General features: G+C 42.7%; 1 protein-coding gene across 4 annotated transcripts in view; it reads right to left on the bottom strand.

Moving 5' to 3' along the window:
• MCTP1 (multiple C2 and transmembrane domain containing 1) overlaps positions 1 to 20,309 on the bottom strand; it is a 286,934-nt gene that overhangs the window by 116,421 nt on the left and 150,204 nt on the right. For all 4 annotated transcript variants that reach the window (XM_074569628.1, XM_074569629.1, XM_074569630.1 and 1 more), the window contains 3 exons: positions 17,234 to 17,404; positions 15,255 to 15,385; positions 3,496 to 3,682 (listed from right to left, as the gene is read on the bottom strand). In XM_074569628.1, the coding sequence (XP_074425729.1) occupies positions 3,496 to 3,682; positions 15,255 to 15,385; positions 17,234 to 17,404 (489 nt within the window). The remainder of the gene's footprint in view (positions 1 to 3,495; positions 3,683 to 15,254; positions 15,386 to 17,233; positions 17,405 to 20,309) is intronic.

Consider the following 20,309-nt stretch of genomic DNA (forward strand, 5'->3'; position numbering starts at 1 on the left):
TATTAATTTCACAAGCCCCAACTGACCCTTTACTGTTTAGGGTGAAGGTTTGACCTTGGTGCACCGAGAAGAGGAATCCAGGTGCGTGTGGAGCCCCACACGCGACGCACCTGCGAGTACATGCGTGCGTGTTATCACGGGATAACGGTCAATACATTTTTATAATTTTCAAGATGTTAATCACCGGAAATACGGCTGATGGTCAACTTTAATGAGCACGCACTCAGCTCCTGCTCGTGCAGGGCAGCAGGGATGGCGTCACCGATCGCACTCTTACAATTTGAACGCACGTTGGCACCGTCCCTCGTTTATTACGGTAACAACCAAGGTTTGGATGTGTCTTACTGGAACGGGTACCACAACAGAGATAATTCTGCTCTAATACCAGGATGAAAGCAAAAGGATTTACAAAAATGTTTCCACGTTTTCCCCAAGTTTCCCAATAAGGGAAACAAACACCGAGCCTCACACAGGGAACAAAGCCCCAGCCAACAGCAGAGCGAGCCAAGGGATGTCCCCCGCTTCCTGCTACACCATGCCATCCCCCATCTCCAAATTTCATCAAAAAGGCACCAGTGCTGCCTTTCAGTTTGCCGCCTTTGTGAACATGCAGCAGAATAATTATTTTTGAACTTTTAGTTCCGCAAGTCGCGGTGCTGAGATTCATTTACTGCACGCTGCGACGGCAGAGGCTGCTGGAAATGTATACAATGCCACGGCAGAGACTCCAGGAGAGGCAAATGGCTTTAATACATTACTTTAAATACATAACTTTAAATAATGATTTATCAGCTGATATTCTGTCTTCTTATTTATGATTATTGTTGAAGGCCTCAAAACCCACACGGCTTCAGAAGCCTGAAATTTCCATAGCGGAGGAATCCGTGATTTGCTGCGAATCTTTTCAGCCCTCAATAGATGGGAAAAGATTGAAATGCTCTGGAGATGAGTCCTCTTTATTTTTTTAATGAAAGGCTGTATAATATATTTTCTGTATGGCTGCAGCAGCTGTCAGGGAGAGCATCTCAGTTCAGCTCTATTATGGGAGAAGCAATACCCCATCCTATGGCATCGAGATACACTGAGGGGCCAGCGCTGATTGACAGCTTGTCACCATGACGTCTTATTCCATCTCTGTTATGGAGAAAATTAATGTCACACCACCAGCCTTATGACTCGCTGTCATCTTAGAACTGCTCACCTTTTATCAATGCTCTAAATAACATTTCAAGCCCATCGTCTCACGGTGGACAATCTGGTCAAGGGACATTAAATCGGATGACTGTGAAATGTCATAATAAAAATGGAATGCTAACAACTTCTTCTCTAAACTAGCTCCTCTGGTTTTTAAACTGTGACAAGGGGGACCGCGGGTTCAGCACACCCGTTCTGAAAAGGTCATACAATCTCCCTTGGTCTGTACCCATTAACGCGCCCCCCTCCTCACCCCAAAAGGAATTAATCTTTTCAGACAATTGTGGTAAAATAATGGTTCAAACAGTAATGCCTGTTTAATTTTTAAGGCTCTGATGTTCAGCCACAAATGGTTAAATGACAGTAATAGAGTCATTTTCCAAGGCTATTTGATCTGATGGCAAGGTCAGCTCATTAACTGTTTTTTGGCTGCAGAAAGGGTGCAAAATACATTTCTCAAGTGGAAGCTAGATTTTTTTAAGGGGACGAAAAATATAAACCCCAAAACACAGCCACCCAGCGGGGAACAGTACGTCTTGCTAATTGCATATTCTTTCTTTGTACGGGTTCTGAAGCAGAGATATGACTGCCAAAAACAAATCAAACACTGGTGAAAACGAACTATTGGAATTTCGTTAATCATTGTCATTTCTTTCTTTGGCTGTCCACCGGTCATTTTAATAAAAACTTTAAAATTTGTCAAAAATTCTATATGTCAATTCTACAATTTTCCAAAACACAGAATGAGAAACTCGTGCCTCCACAACAAGAACATCTTCCAAAAATATTAATGTTTTCAAATGCATACAGAAATCTAAATAGAAGAAAAGACACATATCCACGAATATGTAAGAAACGGAAAGAAATAGATCAATCTTAACACGACTTGATTATGCTTTACACTGGGGACAAAAAATTGAGAATTTAGGAATACTGATTAATACTGAACAGTAGAAACATGTTTCTATACTGCTACTGAATTATCAAAACCATCAGTATCACTTGACTGCCATATCACCGCATACAATAATCCACAGGAATACGGTATTGTTGCACTTGGTAGCAAGAAGCATGCCACCTCACAAACGTACCCATCATAAATTTATTATATTTATAAAGATCGATCCTGACATCCAGAGGGTGTCTGGGTAGATCCCAAAACGTGCAATAACGCTCTTAATTGTAATTATTTTTCAAAGGTGGTGCACAATACCTTAGCTCTCAGTTGGTTTAGGAATATTATGTTTAGCCTCACTAAGTCACCTCTATTAAACTGTGTTTATGATAACGCTATTGGTGTATGAGTTGTACAAGCATTAGCAGACAGCTGATTCAGTGGAGATAGCCAGAATAAATTTGCTGAAGCGCACATCCTGCTAATCTGTTTGAAGAATATTGTACAGCATTAGTACTAGCACTTCATGTTATCTGCACAGCCTGATAAGGTACATCTTTATTAAATTCAGTTATTGAAAGGATGTCAGTCACGGAATAGGAATATTTTAAAATCTAAAAAAAAAAATTAAGCGGCTCTTTGTTAGTCAGAGCTTGGTTTAATGGCTGAGTGTCTAGAGAAGCCTTTCTAAACACCTGGCAGCATTGTACAATAAAAGCTTTGTAATTTTAAGTGGAAATAGCTTTTTTTTTTTTTTTTTTTCCCCTTTCTCCGTCTGTAGTGAGACAGTTACTTTTAGTGATTTAGGTATTATCAAATGCTGGAGTAAGAGCTCCCCTCTCTGTTGCTTTGATAAAACTACACAGGCTCTGTGCAATGCGAGGATGCTGGGAAATGAAAACGATTTGCTTCAGAATATTTTGAAATGGAAATATTGTTTAGAACAATTAGTTAGATGATAACAAAATACTGCTCCAGCCTCTCATTTGCAGACAAAAAAAATAAGTTTTCTTGCCTTTTAGTAGATGCTCCAAAAAAAGACGAAAACTATTGGCACCTCAAACCAGCTGGCATAAACTCTCGCTAGAAACTGCACAGTCGCTGAGTGACCCCTCGGTTATTTTGTGATTAGTGAAAATTACCTGCAAGGAAGTTAACTTCTTGATGGCACATGATCATACCAAATAGCTGAATTACTATGTAAAAAAATACCTTATTGTCTAAAAATGATTTGTAGCCTACTTCATGTTACCCGCATCAGCCGCGATAATATTAGTAACTATTTTAATGACTGTCATTGGCTGCGGATATAAGGGGTGTATTTAGATTTCACACCCCTGACAGTTATTATTTATATAAGTCAACATTTTGCGAGCAAAGGGTACAAGAGAGGAAGAACTCCATACATATCTCTTCAGGATCTCCTCTCGCTCTTTCTGGTCCTCCAGGGAGTTGAGGGAGAGGTCAGAGATGGTGACGGCGGCGGAGGCGGTGAGGGTGACCAGCAGCACCAGGCATCCCTCGCCCTCCTCCAGCGGCATCTCCAGCTTGTGGGTGTGCTCTTTGCTCAGGTTCGACAGGTCAACCTGGCACCTGGAAACAGAATTCTCCATCAGACTCTGGTTTTCTTCACACCGGCTTATTTGCATTCAGCTGGACAAAAAAACCCCCCAAATCGGTAGAAATTCCTTCCCAGCTTCCGGAAGGATTTCTCTTCAGCTTCGAGCCACGCCAATTGACTGTATTTTTTAAAAAGCTATAACATGTTATGCATATGAACAATAAGTATTAAAAGGAACATACAGTCACTAGAAACAATAGCTAATATGCCTCACTCGAACCCAAAGAGAAATTTAAAAATCTAGCTTCAGGTGCAAGTTGCACTTTTTAATTACTCCTCTTGTATAAACACCAAACGTAAGTAAGTCTCGATGTGAACGTTTTTGATACCGTTCATCTAACAACACTAAAAATCCTCTCTTGAAAACAAATAAGTAAATAAATCTGTGTGGACTTAATTGTGATGGAGGTAACGCGACCCAGCACGGAAAAACAGCGCCCAGGAGGCTCCGCTCCGCGGCGGCTCGGGGTCAAAGCGGAGTGCAGCCACCCAGGGTCCAACGCGACGCCACAGCCCGCTGTGGGATAAGGTGTCTGGGTCGTCACGAGCAGGGACTGCCGGGGCTGAAGCCAGCCCTCCCTGCCTCGCACCGACCTAACGAGGAGCAGCTCCCTCCGTGCTGGCAGAAATAGCTCTGAAACCACCCCAAAAACAAAAAGCAGAGCATGGAAGGGAAAACAGCATCACCGCTAACAAGGAGCCGGACACAAGCTTTTAATTAAAACAAGAATACCTTAGGGTTGGTAATCAGTCTGTGCGTGACATAGGATTTTTAATATTTTAATTTGTGTAATTCACAAGTTTCAACTTTGCCTAGACTGCAGCTCTGAGCATGTCTGGAAATGCAAGGCCTGTGTGAAACTGCCTGCGCTGCAGAGGAATTTCTGTGAAAAGGCGCTGTTTGGAACACTTCTACTTACAGCATCCCCCAGTAATGCATTACTCAAAATAAAAACAATAACAATATTTAAACAAACTAAATTAATATATTCTATATACAGTTAAGCCACGGAATACTCTAATTTTAACAGCGATTATTTGATGTGACAAGCACATGTTCTATATGCCACTCTCACTAAACTAAACATCTAGCAAACTCTTTTCATAAAATGTCAATTGATTTTGAAGAGAAAGATAATGTGGTGACCGCAGGGCCAATAAACTGAGAAAAAGGTGGCAGACATGAATAAATAGGCATTTAAGGACAGGAAATAGCCAATTATGAGAATAAATGCGGCCTCATAAAATGGGCGCTGTGCTATCACAGGCAGATTAGATTTGCTACAGGAAAATTTTCTTTTAATTTTTTTTTTTTTTTTTAACATTTACTATCCATTGTGCAGCTGTCAAAATTAAACTACTGCAAAGCTCATACAGTAACAAGGTTCAATTATTTTACAATGAAAAAATTTTGGACTGGCATAGCATTCTGAGCCTAATGTTTACCTTTTATTTTGAACTCTTTGGACGATAAGGACTGAGAAATGAAATTAACAGCACGGAAAGACTAAAGCTGTTGCTGTCAATGCAGGCTGACGGTCAATGCAAGTTCTGTACGTGTACATAGGCTGTCAAATTATTATTTAGGCTGCAGCGAGGAGTATAAAGCTCTCCTTGAGATAACAAATATTGTAATCAACCACTCAAAGCTGGAGTACATTAAGATGCCCCTGTTGTTAAATATTCTTTGACAGTTTATTTCAAAGCAGATACTCCTCAAAAATATGTCCCTGAATCAACATTGCCATTTTAACCAATAACCATTGACAGAACCAGTCTAAACTCTCTTAAAGTCAGCAAAACAATCAGAAAGTCATTATGACACAAGTAATGCAGAAATAATCCACCCCTCACTCAAAAATAGGCAACAAAAGCTACCTCCACTGGAACAAAAAAAGCCCTACATGCATCAGAAAACTGCACTGACTGAAAAATTAGTGTTTACATCAGAGCTACAAGCTCCAAGTCCTCCAGTTCTTGAAGTTACAGCACTTTTGCAACGTTAGTAGTCCATGTTAATTTTTATTTACGCTAAAAGAGGCAATGGACAATTCCGTTTTACCCATGCACCACTCCTACAGCTATAAAACATTCCTAATAGCACCACATTTAGAGCAGATTACCTGAGAAATGTGTCTCTACTGTCTGACAGACCTCCACAAACAACCCGTCACCAGCTCGTTATTTCCTAAAATCACAGAAAGGGTCGGGAGCGATCTGGAAGCTTTTTCCAGAGAAAGCCTGAACCATTTTGCAGGAAAAACATCCCGTGAAGGGCCCTCCGATACGTGATAAAAACCCGGGGTTATTCCACCAAGGAGTGCCACCACTGCACTTGGTGGCACTCTCGGTTAAGAGGGTCCCCGTGCGGGGCCTCCTCCTGCGCCAGGTCCCCTCTGGCAGCGCAGGGGATGCAGCTCGCACACGTCGGACGCGGCTCAAGGAGCATTCACAGCACGAGGGAAATCCACCAGCGGCATGGGCACTTCCGCCAAAAACTGAGACTTTGCAACTTACAGACACTAGAAGAAAAACTGTCACTTTTTCCCATTAGTAGTTGAGTTTTCCGTGGAAAAAAAAAAAAATTATCAATTTTGTTTCCTTTCACTCCGAATTTTCCTGCAAAAAAAATGAAACCGTTTTTCATTACATCAACTATGCCCTCACCAGATCTTTGCATGGGACCAAAACAGTGAAGGAAGCCTGGTTTTATTAAGGCATTATCTAAGCACTATCCCTTATCCTAGAATAACGTTTACAGACATCAGTAGGAAAACCACAAAACTCCTTTTTTGGATTAGATTTCCTTACAAGCGCTAAAGTTAACAAAATACTCCTAAAGATAAATAGCTCTGGAGGGCTCAGGTTGACAATGCCCCTTTACATTTTACTGGGAGTATATATAAGATTTCCAAGGTTTAAAGCCTTAGCAATGCTGACTTTTACATCAGTTAAGATGTTCTCTTAAAAGACATTTGTCACCTGCAGCTGTTTCCACGGAGAACAAAGATGCTTTGAGGATGAAGGTGAACCTGAATGTTACCAGAAAGTGGTGCAGAATGAGCATCACGGTGGTAGGAATTTTTGCCTTGCATTCTCAAATTAAGGACCATGAAAAACTACGGCCATTTTGAGAAGGCCGTAAATTGCACACGATCAGCGGCTGCCACATTGAAAGCAGGAGATAATAGTTATTTTTGGACAATTCAGTTTCTTCTGGCATTACTATTTACATGCTGATGATGATGACAGAAAGTTCTCCGCTTGGGAAGAGGTCAGCATGAAATTTATGGTGAAAATAGCCATTAACTGCACAGATTTTGTAGCATGGCTATAAATCACGTTTCAGGGAATTTCAGTTTTTGGGGCAGCTTGAGTGTTTCTCCTGGCTCCGCTGCTCCAGGCGGTGTGGTCCCTGCGGTCCCAGCAGCGGGGGGCTGACCCTGGGAAAAGGGATGGAGGCACATCCCCCCAGAGCGGCGCCGCACGCAAACATCACCAGGCACCAGGCGGATCTGGGATTTTCAGGCCAAAAACCAGAAACCACACAGACACCTCAAGCTCACGGTCCAGGGTGCCATGGAGAAGGAGCTGCAGACGCAGGGTACGGCTCCCATGGAGGAAGACGGGAAGGTTCAAGGGGATCTCACCACTTCTCTGAAACCGTGTTCAGCGTGTTAATCGCCCAGACTGTGAGAAATACCTTTCTGATTTATTTTTAATTTGAATATATCTGGCCTTTGGTTCTTTTTATGCCTTTCTTTACTCAGTTGAAAAAGCCTTTAGTGCCCCATATTTTCTTCTAGCGAAGGTACTCATATACCATAATCGTATCTTTTCTTGATCTTCCTTTTGATATGCTAAACACCTTCAGCTCCCTATACATTTCCTTGGAACACATCTCCTGCAGCCCTCAAATGACTTTTTGTAACTTTTCTGATCCAGTGAAATTCTCCTGCATCCTTTTTCAAGTGTGGAAGCCAGAACTATATGTAGCATTTTATTATCAGCATGTCTAAGAGGTAAAAAATCACCTCCCCTCTCTAGTTCTAACAGAACCTGGAATGTAAGACCGCGTTGGCACCCTGGTGAAATATCCTTGCTAATGAATGAATTACAAAGGTAGCGACATGACATAGAAGGGCCTCTTAAAAGCCAGGTGGCCAGGCAAGGGAGAGACAGCAGATAGTGAGATCATTTTCTCACATGACAAAATAAAGCATAAAAGAGGAATTGGCACAATCCTAAGTGATAGGGACAGAAAAGCACCACTTGGCTACAACCCAGGCAACTTAATTATCATCGTGACTTGTTCGGGAAGACAGCCTTTTAACTCCACTGTGATCCAGGTCTATGCTGCTCCAAAGGATGCCAAGGAGAGGAAACTGTGCGATTCTGCAATTAGAACTGAGCTGGACACACATCAGAAGCAGCGAGGCATGAACTGCTACAATTTGTGAGACTCCGTATCCTTTATGAGCAGAGTACAATGTTCCAGTAAAACCAAGAAACAAACGGCAAGGGGAAATTCTGCAGAGCCCCGGTAGAAAATGACACGGCTCAGAAAGACGGGACTGCAGTAAGGTGAAGTTCTGGGAAGAACCAGACCGCGGCACTTTTAAGTGGGAAGATAATGAGAAGGAAATAATGCGACAGACCCCACACGATGCTTGTGATAGGTGGTGGGTAGAGGCGATAGACTGGAAACTGGGAAAGCTCCCAAAGGAGTTGGAGCCTGTAACTCGGCTCAGTCGGGCAGCGACTGCGGGGGAGTGCGGAGGCGAGCCTGGGATGCTGGAGGATGCCCTGGATGATGGAGGATGCCTGGGACACCGGAGGATGCCTGGGAAGCTGGGAACACACAGGAGCCGGGAAACGGTGCCACCGGGTGCCAGGCAGCAACATGCGGCAAGCAGAAGCAAGCCCCACGAATTGGGGTAAGTCAGTCTTGGTAAGGGAAATATGAGAACTACACAAAACACAGGACAGTCTCACCCCTCACTGAGCAATACCCGAGTACGGACACGTGTTTATTGCTTGCTAAAACAAACGCGGCCCATGCCACAAAATACTGTTGGTGGGTTTCGGAATGACGGATTATCATTTTCTTAAGCACAGCTCTTCACAATAGAGCCGCGGATTTACTTTTGGAATTGCACAGACAGAGAAAGGTACTTGCAGATGTTTCACGGTGGGGTATTTCCTACACCGCCCCCGTGGCACAGCCAGACACTACAGACACGCACTGCCAGTGCTGTCACCAGTGCCTTTTTTTCCCCGCAAAATTAACACTTTCCGCTCCTAATCCAGTCTATTGCTTTGATGAAGATTACACCTTCCTACACGGTTCTCCCCTCGCTAGCTGGCCCACGCAACCTGGCCATAGCTTTCAGGCAGCTGCAATCTGTGCCCGCCAGAAACCATCACGACCCCCCTCGGCACCCCCGGCTGCTCCTCACGCGCACTCTCACATCTCCACAGACGTTCCACTTTTCCTTCTCCCTTCCTCTTATTTTGCCACTCTCACTTCATGGAGGGGAGGACATTTCCATACGCGGGAGACAGAGGGTCAGAAGAAGGATCCATAAACTAATGCAGCTCATACGCCGCATTCCATATTCCAGGATACATTGGGGAATACTACCAATTTTGCAACGGTCCGTGACAATAACAACTGCCAGTAAGAGTTGTAAATAATAAAATATCTGGTAAGAGAAAGTTACTGAAGGTTTGTGAGCCAAAACTGAACCTCTTCTGGCTCTCTAGCAGAAGAGCAATGCCTCTGCGTTAATAGAAGTTGTTAAAATGTGCAGAGACAGTAATACATGAGGTGTGGAATACCTGAGGGCCATATTTTGAGATGCACTATTTACACCTAACGCCCTTTGGCAACCATCAGAAACAGAGACGGCTCAGCACATCTCAGGGTTTGTCAAGGGCAGGGTGACCGGTAGCATTTTTAGATTTTAACGCTTTGGGCAAAACCTTCATTTTACATCCAGAAACACATCTGCAATAACTAAACTTTAGGCATCACGTACGATCAACCACCTGCTACGCACACGGGCTGTTGGTCGTGTGCTCGTCTGCGTCTGCACAGAACTGCGGGGTAATTCACACCAGCACCGAGTTCAAAACCCAGACTACAATAGCGTATTAACCACTAGGTTTAACCTTTGAAAATAACCTATCCCCCCAAAAGTTACTCCAACATGCAGAAGTTTTCAAACTACCATCTGAAAAAAATACTTGAAAGACCTGCATAATAAAGTACTGTTTACAAATCCACATTTTGACTCTACGGAGTTTTTCAAAATTGAGAAAGCTTCAAGATTCATCTCTCGCTATTCAAAACCTCTCTCTCTGGCAACAATATTTAAAAAAGAAAATTTCCAGTATTTCAATATGAATCACAGTCTCCACAACACCTCTAGGAAAAAATCTGGGAAGAAACATTTCCAGCAGCACACTTTGTGTCCTTCCCTCAACTTTACACGCATGTTGGAGTACCCGTGCACAGCTCTACAGCACCACTCAGTTCTCTCTGATAACGTTCAGTCTCCCGGAGCAAAATCACATAAATTTCAGCAGAAAAGAAAACAACCCTGAAGAAGACATAAATATTTTATGTAAAAATCCCACTTCAGTTCAGAACTTTCAGTCGTGTATCCCTGCGCTTTCAGATTAATAATGCGGCAGCATAGGTCGCATATTGCTTGTATTTATGTGTGCCCAAAAAACCCTCTACTATGACAAAACTAAACAGAGAAGAATAGCAGATTAGGTGTTGAAAACCTAAATACTTAATTTTCAGTATTTTGACTTCTGCGTTGCATAACATCCATTCGTAACATATGGTGTGTACCCACGCACACAGGCACACAAAACCATTCTGAATTTTCATGACGATATTCAGAGACATTATAGGACGTTTCAGTTTTCTGCAAATAAAATTAATGCACAGATTTAGTGAATATACTATACACAAGGTCTTTTGCTCTTAATTTGCCACAGATTGGAAAAAAGATAGTAGCATCTATAAATACTGATGAAAATAGATATAGATGAAGCCAACAGTAATTTCCTGGCACAAAATATGAGTAAAAGTCAATGTCATTTTGAAGATAAACACACATTTTTCATACCAATAAATAATGCTATAAATCCCGCCGTACTGGATTGCAAATAACTTCAGCTGAATAAAACTGCATGACATGGGATTTACTTATCCTGTATGTTCACAGAAACAACTTGTTCTCTGACAGCACTCATTCTTGGCAATTTATTGCAGCTGTCAGCAGCCAATTTGTTCAGATTACGGCTATGCATAAAGGTGTAACAATCATGAGGATTTATTAGCTGATTATCGTAAAGGTGACAGTCAGGATCGCCTTCAAAAGCGCCGATGATAAGAAAGTTAAATAATTACACGAAGATTAAAATCATTTCACCTTCATTTTGATCTTAGTATTACCTACATAAACTTACTGCAGTATATGTTTTTAATCACGGGAGTATATTGACTCAATACGGGAGAGAAATGATATAGCAAAAACAGATGAATATTGAATGTACTCAAACTGAACAATATACTGACATACATATATGTATTTCTACTGATCAGATGAAGTAATGACTCACACTGCTCATGCAAGTCCACATGATTATTTGAACGCAGGAAGGCTGCCCCTGTGGCTTTAACTGATAGTGCTTTCTAAAAAAAAGAACATACAGACCTCATGTCTTTGGTCCTGGAATGTTATTTTTTTTTCATAAAAAACCCCCTTATATTTAGAAGAATGCCAGAATTTAATCTCCTGCGTGATGAAAGTCAGTTCTGGTCAGGCCCAGGGTTCCCTCTTACAAATCAGCAGATGACTGGAAATTTATTTTTCTCAAAGCTTTTGTATGAGGTCTTGGCTTTTGAAATCCCCAAAGAAACACTGAAACGGTTCAAGGATTTTGGTTTTTTAGGGTATTCCAAGACAGAAGTTCACAGGGCGCTACATTCTGTAAACTGCCAAGGAGAACACACCCAGCTGGGACACAAATGAATTTTACAAACGCACGACGCTCAAAGTTAAGAATGGAAACCAAACAGTCAGCTTCTCATTTCAGAAACCACCATGCCGAAGGTGCCTGGGTACCAGGAGGTAACGGGAACTCTGCGCTAGCTCTGGACAGACACGTCCTCCTCCCTCCCTGAATGAGGACACCGTGCTGCCACCCTCACCCTCCCAATGCCGCCCTCCCTCTCCCCAGCCACCCCTCCCCTTCCATCCTCCTCCCGTCACGCTGCCCCGAGGCCCAAATCTCACTTCCATGTCTTCAGCCCCCTCGGACACCTTTCCTTCACCTCCCTGCCCTGCCCAAGCCCTTGCAGCCTGAGCTCACACACCATCACCGCCTCCCTGCATCCCGGCTTCATCCTGGCCCTTCACCTGCAGCAGCCTAACGAGCATGACGATACGCACAGGGCCCACAGCAGTCTACGCTCCTCACTTCCCACTTTCACTGAAGTGTGGCTGAGAAAGAGAGAGTCATTCCAGGAGAAGTTACGACATTCCGCTCTGGAATAAAATTCACAAGTTACAAAGTTGAGCAGAGAAAAGGTATTTGAACTCAAGGGGGTTCCCATGATGGTTTCCAGGAGGGATCGGATTTGTCCCTTCAACCTTCCACCCGGTGATGCTGTTTGCCCACAGATGGCTCAGTTTGGATCCACCGAGCCAGTTTTAGGGATGGCACTCTTCGAAGAGGTCCCCTGGCAAAGCAGCTCGGTAACGCCTGTTTTGCAGGGGAAATTCCGCTGACCTTCACGCATGCTCTGCAAGCAGATGAACATGGACGACACAAAACCCCAACGCAGTGCATGAGAAGTGAGAACTGCTCCTTAAATAAACTTTTTCTTCTGTTTTCTCCATTTGGTTTGCTGTTGTCCTCAATGAGCAGGACCTCTTCAATCACGCACAGCTTCTCCCGAACCATACTTTGGCCGGGCAGGACATCTTCAAGAAATAATTGTTTTCATTTGAATTTAATACACACATTCCTATATAAGAGCTGCTGCCTGCACATTATTCAAGAAAGGCGGAAGATCACAGCAAGATGGAAGGGACCGTTCTCCACCACTGAGCAATGCTAGAATACTACCAGGAAGGCTTTTGTTTCCCTCCCACCGCCTCATTACCACTTTTCCTGGAACCTGAATCAAAATATTCCACTTATTACACGTGCCTTGAGAGCCACAGAGCCTTAGCCATGGAGCAAGACTCAGCTGCGCTTTACAAAATTAATACACAATTAGCATAACACACACACAGAGCAAGTCCGTACTGTCTGTACCAAAGTTATTTCCAGCTTTTAGAGGCAGCCTCGAAAGCAGAAACTGGGGAAGAGAAGTCGATGCAAAGTGGAGCTGTCAGGCGCTGGTGATTTTTATCCACAGTGACTGGAAAAGAGTACCAGGGAGGGGGAATATTAAGACCTATTTCTGTATTCAGATTGAGCTTGACAAATGACAAAGTTTTTCATGGAAATCCTCATGGAGAGGAATTTGTTCGCGGGTTGCATTATCCAGAGATAAGGTACCAACAGAAGGTGAAATGAGAGAGTGTCTGAAGGGACAAACTAAGGAGGGATTATACACACACCGACAGCAGAAGGGTCACAAAAATCAAGAGCAGCAAGATTTCGGGAAAAACACCACTGATTCTGGTAAAATCAGTTATATACCACAGAAGCACTACAGCCTGGCTTTGTCCAAGGAGCATCTTTTTTTTGGTATATACAAGAACTACATCTGCTTAGGAAAATGACAGAGAACAAAACAAAACAAGATTCTCCTACTGAAAAATGCTAAAGGCTTCAAGCATTCTTCTTAGAGAATGCTATCATTTTTTTTTGGCCTAAATAAAATATAGAAATCATTTGCTACCTGCAGGATAGCATGCAGTTACTAAAAAGAAATACATGCACACTGAAGACACACAACTTCTTTAGGTATCTGAAAAGCTACCTTAGCAAATCGTGTGTTTGAAGTTACAAATTTTCCTTCTCTCATTTCTCTACCATATTCTTATTTAGGTTTCAGGTGCCTTGGAGCAAAAATGGTGTCTTTTATTTCATGCAATGCCCTTAAAAAGACTTTATAATTACTGGTAACAGTAGCAACGTAAGTGCTGTTTTGATGAGAGTGTTCTGAAAAATCACGCGTGAAAACCCTGAATCTCACTGTCTTTTGGATAGGAAAGTTAAAGTTAAGCACAAAATAGGAGTAATTTCCCAAGGCATATCACGTATCGAAGTAGGACTAAATGATTACATTACTTTAGAAAAATAGTTATTGTTACCACACGCGCCAACTGAAATCAAGCAAAGGAAAAAAATAGAGTGTAAACTTCAAATATAAACATATCACACCATCCATAGGGTTTCATCAAATAAAATAAAACCCTACTGTGTATACTTTGGAAAAGTGGCTTTGTCTGGTATTAAAGCTGTTTGTTTGCCACAGACTCTGCATGTATTCTGAGTTCCCACAATTTACGGTAGGAAATAAACAGGGTATTATCCAACTGATCTAATCTGGAAAAGAAAGCCATTACCCTAAACGGAACGAGAGGGAGGAGAAGGTCAGCACAAACACAACCACATGGACAGCAAAAGTACATGGCTCAGTCCATGGGATTTCCATTCCTGATTTTAACTACCAAAAAAAAGTAATTCTGCTGGTTAATAGTATCAACGTCCTGGTGAAAGCACCTACAACCAATATTCTAACAAGCAATCAAAATAGATTGGATTAATACTAATTACTATTGTTATGACTGTATGGATATCAATTAAAGTGTGATGTAAACAAATACCTGAGCTTTCAAAATAGCAGCGACTTTGTACACTATTATAAGCACAAGAGGTTTTTTCTCCCTGTTAGCTAACAGTTAATGCCATTATTAAAAAACATTAGCCTCTTCGCTTTTCCTACAAAGTAAAATGGAGCATAACCACACAAACTTACACCAATTCTTGAGCTCTACGACAAATCCCAGAGATGCACTTTTCCTGAAAATGAACCAGGTGAACGATCTTATTTCTTTGCCCCAAAAGCTGTGTGTAGTCCTTTAAGACTCTCATTTCATTTATCAAACAGATTAAAAAATAACTACATAATTTTTGTCTTTTGCGGCTAGTACAAGTCACGAGAGTTATTTCGCCTCCAAGCTGGACATTGCCCTATGGAACCTCCTGCATCTTGATTATTGCTCTAAACGTGTGATTTTCATTTTGGAAAACTGCAGTCTATCAATTGGTAAAAGCTGCCACCTACTGGTCAATAAAAAATACTTTACACCATGAAAGTGGAGAATTGCATGCGTGCAGCCAACTGCACTGATACTTTGTGAAAAATCCTCCCCCACCTTTAAAAAAAAAAAAAAAAGAAAAGCCAGAACAAATGGTCATAAGAAATAGTTTCAACGGCAAGGCTCATTTTAATCATCTGCTGTCATCCCCAGGGAACAAGAAGGCTGTAATTGCACAAACCTGCCAATAAAATCATCCCTTTTGCCAGCATCTTTGTCCCACACGGTAATATCAATAATTCCACCTCGTTCTTCATAGAGATGAAAGTCAAACTGCTCCCTCCACTGAGGATTCAAAGTTTTTGGCATAATCTGAAAGTAGAGAAAAAGTCATATTGCATTGTGTGGGCATACACTTTCTCGAATTGTAAATTTGATCTTTAGACTCTGTTCAGGAAGTTTTTTTCTGTTTGCAGTATGAGTATCTCAAGCAGCAAGAATTAAAAAAAAAAAAGTAATTAGAAAAGACCACTGGCCAGTTGTCTCATGCCTCTTTGCTACAACCTCCAAAATCCCGCAACCTGTCACCTTCAAAAGCCTCCTGAACAAAGGATTCACCCTGGGAATGGATCCATTTTTCTGTAGGATAATTATGCCCTCCTTTGAGTGACGGTTAGCTGCAAACTTGTGTGTCTGAGCCTAAAGGAAAACAAAGCACCTGCAATGACAAGTAGATGATGGCTGTAAGTATTTAAACAGAAACAATTTTATCACGTCCTCTTTCCCCAGCTGCAGTAACACTGGCAGAAAGATGATACTGCGGTTTACTTTTTATGGAACAATATCCCTTTTTTTTTTTTTTTTTAAAAACTGTATTTTACTTCCTTTCCTTTGCAACTCAGATGAAAGTAGCTTTTCTCAATCATTTTCAGTCCACTCACTTCTGATAAAAGAAGTAACTTCAATGGATTTCAGTCCATGTAGTTCCAACCACGCTCTGCAGAACAGAAAGCTTGCAGGTTTTCCTACCATAATGCAGAAGCAGTAGTCGCGGTAGTCACATCTGTCCTGAGCAAGAACGGAAACTGCCTAGTACCTTCCCTACAAAGCAATCGCTACTTTCTACATCTACCAGTTCCACTGGCTTGAAAAAATGGAAAAATTAGAGAGGATTAAAGCGCAGAACTGCTGTTAAGATTTTTTAAGTCAAAAAAGCATGAAATTTGATTTCTTCTAATTTCAGATGAAGGGGCCGCCAGGCTCAGAGGCTGGCACACGTGGCACCCACACGCTCCTGGCTTCTTCCTCACTTTGCCCTTCGACTGGCTGTGAAACCACAAGGGCTGTCATGGCCATCGAGGGAGGAAGGTCCCAGCATCCTCCGCGAACAGCAATTTTCAAAGCAATAGCAATTGAGGAAATAAAAAATAATAGCAAGAAAGCCAAGCCAGTCTCCACAATCATTTTCTCCCTGATCCCTCCTCTCTGCCTGTTAAGCTCGTATGTATAGAAAACTTTAACGAAACTTGCTGTAAGGATGTAATGAGGAAGGTAAGAATACAATCACAACATGGCCGGAGGGTAAGACCATGCAAAGGATCCAAGAGGGGACCGGCACCAAACCCGAACGGCACAAAGGTGCATCTACTTGTCAGAACCCCTCCACCCCTCTCCTGTAGCCCCTCTGCGGTGAGGACAGGCTGAGAGAGTTGGGGTTGTTCAGCCTGGAGAAGAAAAGGCTCTGAGGAGACCTTATAGCGGCCCCCCAGTCCCTAGAGGGGGCCTACAGGAGGGATGGGGAGGGGCTCTTTATCAGGGAGTGTAATGATAGGACACGGGGTAACAGCTTCAAACTGGAAGTGGGGAGATTTAGGTGAGATCTGAGGCAGAAATTCTTTGGTGTGAGGGTGGTGAGCCCCTGGCCCAGGGTGCCCAGAGAAGCTGTGGCTGCCCCATCCCTGGAGGGGTTCAAGGCCAGGCTGGACGGGGCTTGGGGCAACCTGGGCTGGTGGGAGGTGTCCCATGCCTGTGGACTAGATGATCTTTAAACCATTTTGTGATTCTATCTAAACAAAGATCCAGGTGCCCTGACAGCCAATTAATACAGCAGAACATCTCCATCACTATTTAAATGGTCGTTCAAGCCAAGAAAACCCCACAAGCAGGAACAAAACATTTCAAACACAGCCAATGCGCATTTGTGGTCACAGCTAAAATTACCTTGCTCTTGTACTTCTGATGCCCCAAGCGGAACTTCACATAAGGATCACTTAGTCCATTTGCATCCATCGCCTTCAGTTCACGACCTTCGATTAATGTAATACTAACTATCCCTCTCCACAGCTGAGATTTTCTGTGCAGGTCAGAGAGACGTAAGCTCTGGGTCTGAAACTTTAGGGAAATAAAAACACAGATTTAGTCAAAACTATTCCAAAAGTTTCCCCTGCATTTTAATGTAAAATTTTATATAGCTGTGAATGTAAAATGACCATCTTAATCCACTTTGAAGTTACCTGACAGTACGTATGTAAACTATATTACAAAGAATTACTTGGAGAGAAACAAAACAGTGACAAATACACGGGTAATGTCATATGCTGCTTTTGCAGAAGCAAGCAGAACAAATGCTACGCTTAAGGAAATGTTCAGAAAAACAAGAAGTGCTTTTTCCTTCTCCCTCTGCTGATAGAACTAACAACATTACAAATAAATGTGACAAAAGTCTCTTATATTAGTAGCATATGATTGAACAAACTGAACAAACACTAAAATAAACGTAAAAAAACAGTGAGAAAATGAAACTTCCATTAAAATAATATAAAACCACCATGAGAAGAATGGACCAAGGAAAAATAAGTCAATAAACTCCCATGCACATGACAACTATCTCAGCCACTAAAATGATGCGGTATTCCCTGAAACGGCAAAGAAAACTGAATTAAATACCAACACATTAGTTCAAGAGGTGCTGCGGAGCCTCTGGTGGGAAGTGTGTGGAAATCGTGGGCTGTGAACCCTCAAACAACCGACTTCGGGGGCTAAAAGAAAATTCACACGCACCCACGCAGACCAGACGGACATGGTGTTCTCCATCAGTGAACTCCAGCGGGGCAGGAGCGTGGGGGGTTACAGATTTGAGTAACAGGAGGTGAGCCCCGGCTTGCCGGGAGCTGCAGGGGGTGCAGGGCGCTGCCAGCGGCGCCAGCGCTGGGGAATCGCCTCCGCACGCCCCAGGATGGCAAACACGTCCCGGGGGCATCCGAGGAGCACGGCTGCCAAAGGCTCTCCCTTCCACTCCGAAACTGTGCTCGGGCAAGGTTACCTTACCTCAAATCAGAACACTAGATGCCTCAACAATATTTAAACTCACAAACTATTCTTTCTAGAAAAAAAATAATAAAACAAGTCTGCATGGATGCTCAGCTGTAAATGTATCAAATATATGCATTTTCTTTATTATGTGAGGTCGTTTGAGCAACAGAGGCGTTACGGGCTCGGCAACCCTCCATAAAATAGAACTGTGTTGTGTGGTTAGCTCCATCACCCGCGCACCTCCAGGATCTCCATTACAGCTTTTCACTGCAAATTTGGTTTGACTCTTTCAGCGGGTAAACGCAGTTGGGTGGTTACAGCTACGCAAGTGCCCAGGGCAGCAGTTTTTTGTTACCCAGAGAAGAATACAGAAAGCACCCCGGAATATAATCACTGGATTATAATCTGCACTCACCAGACCCCAGAGGTGAGATTATGATCTGGGGGCACTGGGCTTGGAGCAAACCTGAACAGCATGCTTTAAGCAATATTTCAGATACCATATTGGCATGTATTTTTATTTTCTAATGGCTATTAATTCCAAGCAGTATGGTTACTCCCAAAATATTTCACCGTACTTATTAAAGATTTCTCTTTCAGAAGTGAAGGATTTGGTTGTGGAGAAACTTCTCACAAACTCACTGTTTCTCTAAAGGTGAACAAGGTGGACTTCAGCTGAGAAGAGGGATAACCTTTAACTTAACCTGTGGCATGAGGCAGCAGTGTGACACCAGGAAGCAGGAACTCTACAAAAACCAGGGCACAAGTAGGAAACTCACCTGCCAGAAGAGATTTCATTTACAACATGGGAGCATTATTGCACTTCATACATTTTTTCACAGCACAAATACCCTGCTGTTGGGGTACACAGTCAACACTGACAAAGACAGGTCTTGTGAAGAAGTGAGATTTTTTTTTTTTCTTGTTCCAGTTTCTTAGAAGTTTTAGAGCAAAAGAAAGACTGAAGAGTAAATAACCAAAACTGCCTGCCTTGATCGTAAGGTGATGAGAGACACGGGTTGATGAGTCAGAAGAAGAGACAAGGCACATTTAGGAGGACATCTGCATACTGCAATAGAAGCAGCAGTTAGTTGAGACCTATTTTGACAGAGAATACACAGTTGCTGGGCTTTCTTAAAGAGTTGAGTGGGATTCCAAATGATTTCCAGGATACTACCATGGAAAATAAGCATGAGTTTGCATTTACAACTCTTTTGAAGTAAAGCTGAAGTGTAACTGCATAGCTCTCTACTTCACTAATCACAAATGAGACAGTGAATCATTTAGAAAGTATACTTGATCTAAATTCCTTATTTTGAATGGCTCTTAAAATAATTTGCTGCATTAGAGCAGCTGCTGCCATATAAAACACGCTGATTTTTTATGACCAGTAAGGAGTTTCATCAACGGAGGTAATTTACATCCGAGGTGGTGAAGCACAATCTAAATGGCCACGTGCAGGGTGTAAATCACCAGGTGGGTCAGAGAGGAGTTTACGAGAGTCGGGCAGAAGCCCTGAGAACAAGAACATTTTTCTGGGGAAAGCCCTTTTGGGTCAGGGCCAGACCCCACAGACGGCGACCGGCAAAGCCTCTTGTGGAGCCCAGAGTTGTGTTGACAACAGCAAGAGCCTACATCTCGATCCGCTGGAAGAAAAGCCGCCAACTGCTAAAAACAAAGTGGTGTGGGCTGGCTGTGGCTGTTCCTTCCTCAAAGTAGGGAATTTGGACCATGGCAGTGCTCTTTTCTCCCTGTCTTTATCGGTGACACACAGATCCCTGGAACAGCAAAAGGCTGTTCTTATTCTTTCTTTTTCTTATGGAAAGAGTCAGGGTCCAGCGAGCTGGAGTTAACGCTATGGAGATTTCCTGGACGTGAAAGGCATGGCCACATGGTCTTCTCCAGCAAGAATAACCTCCAACCAGTATTGTTCTTTTTTCCAAGCAAGACCAAACAGCATCTGAACAGACATCTAAAACAAGCT

This window comes from Larus michahellis, chromosome Z (assembly GCF_964199755.1).
Source record: "Larus michahellis chromosome Z, bLarMic1.1, whole genome shotgun sequence".
In the NCBI taxonomy this organism is placed as follows: domain Eukaryota; kingdom Metazoa; phylum Chordata; class Aves; order Charadriiformes; family Laridae; genus Larus; species Larus michahellis.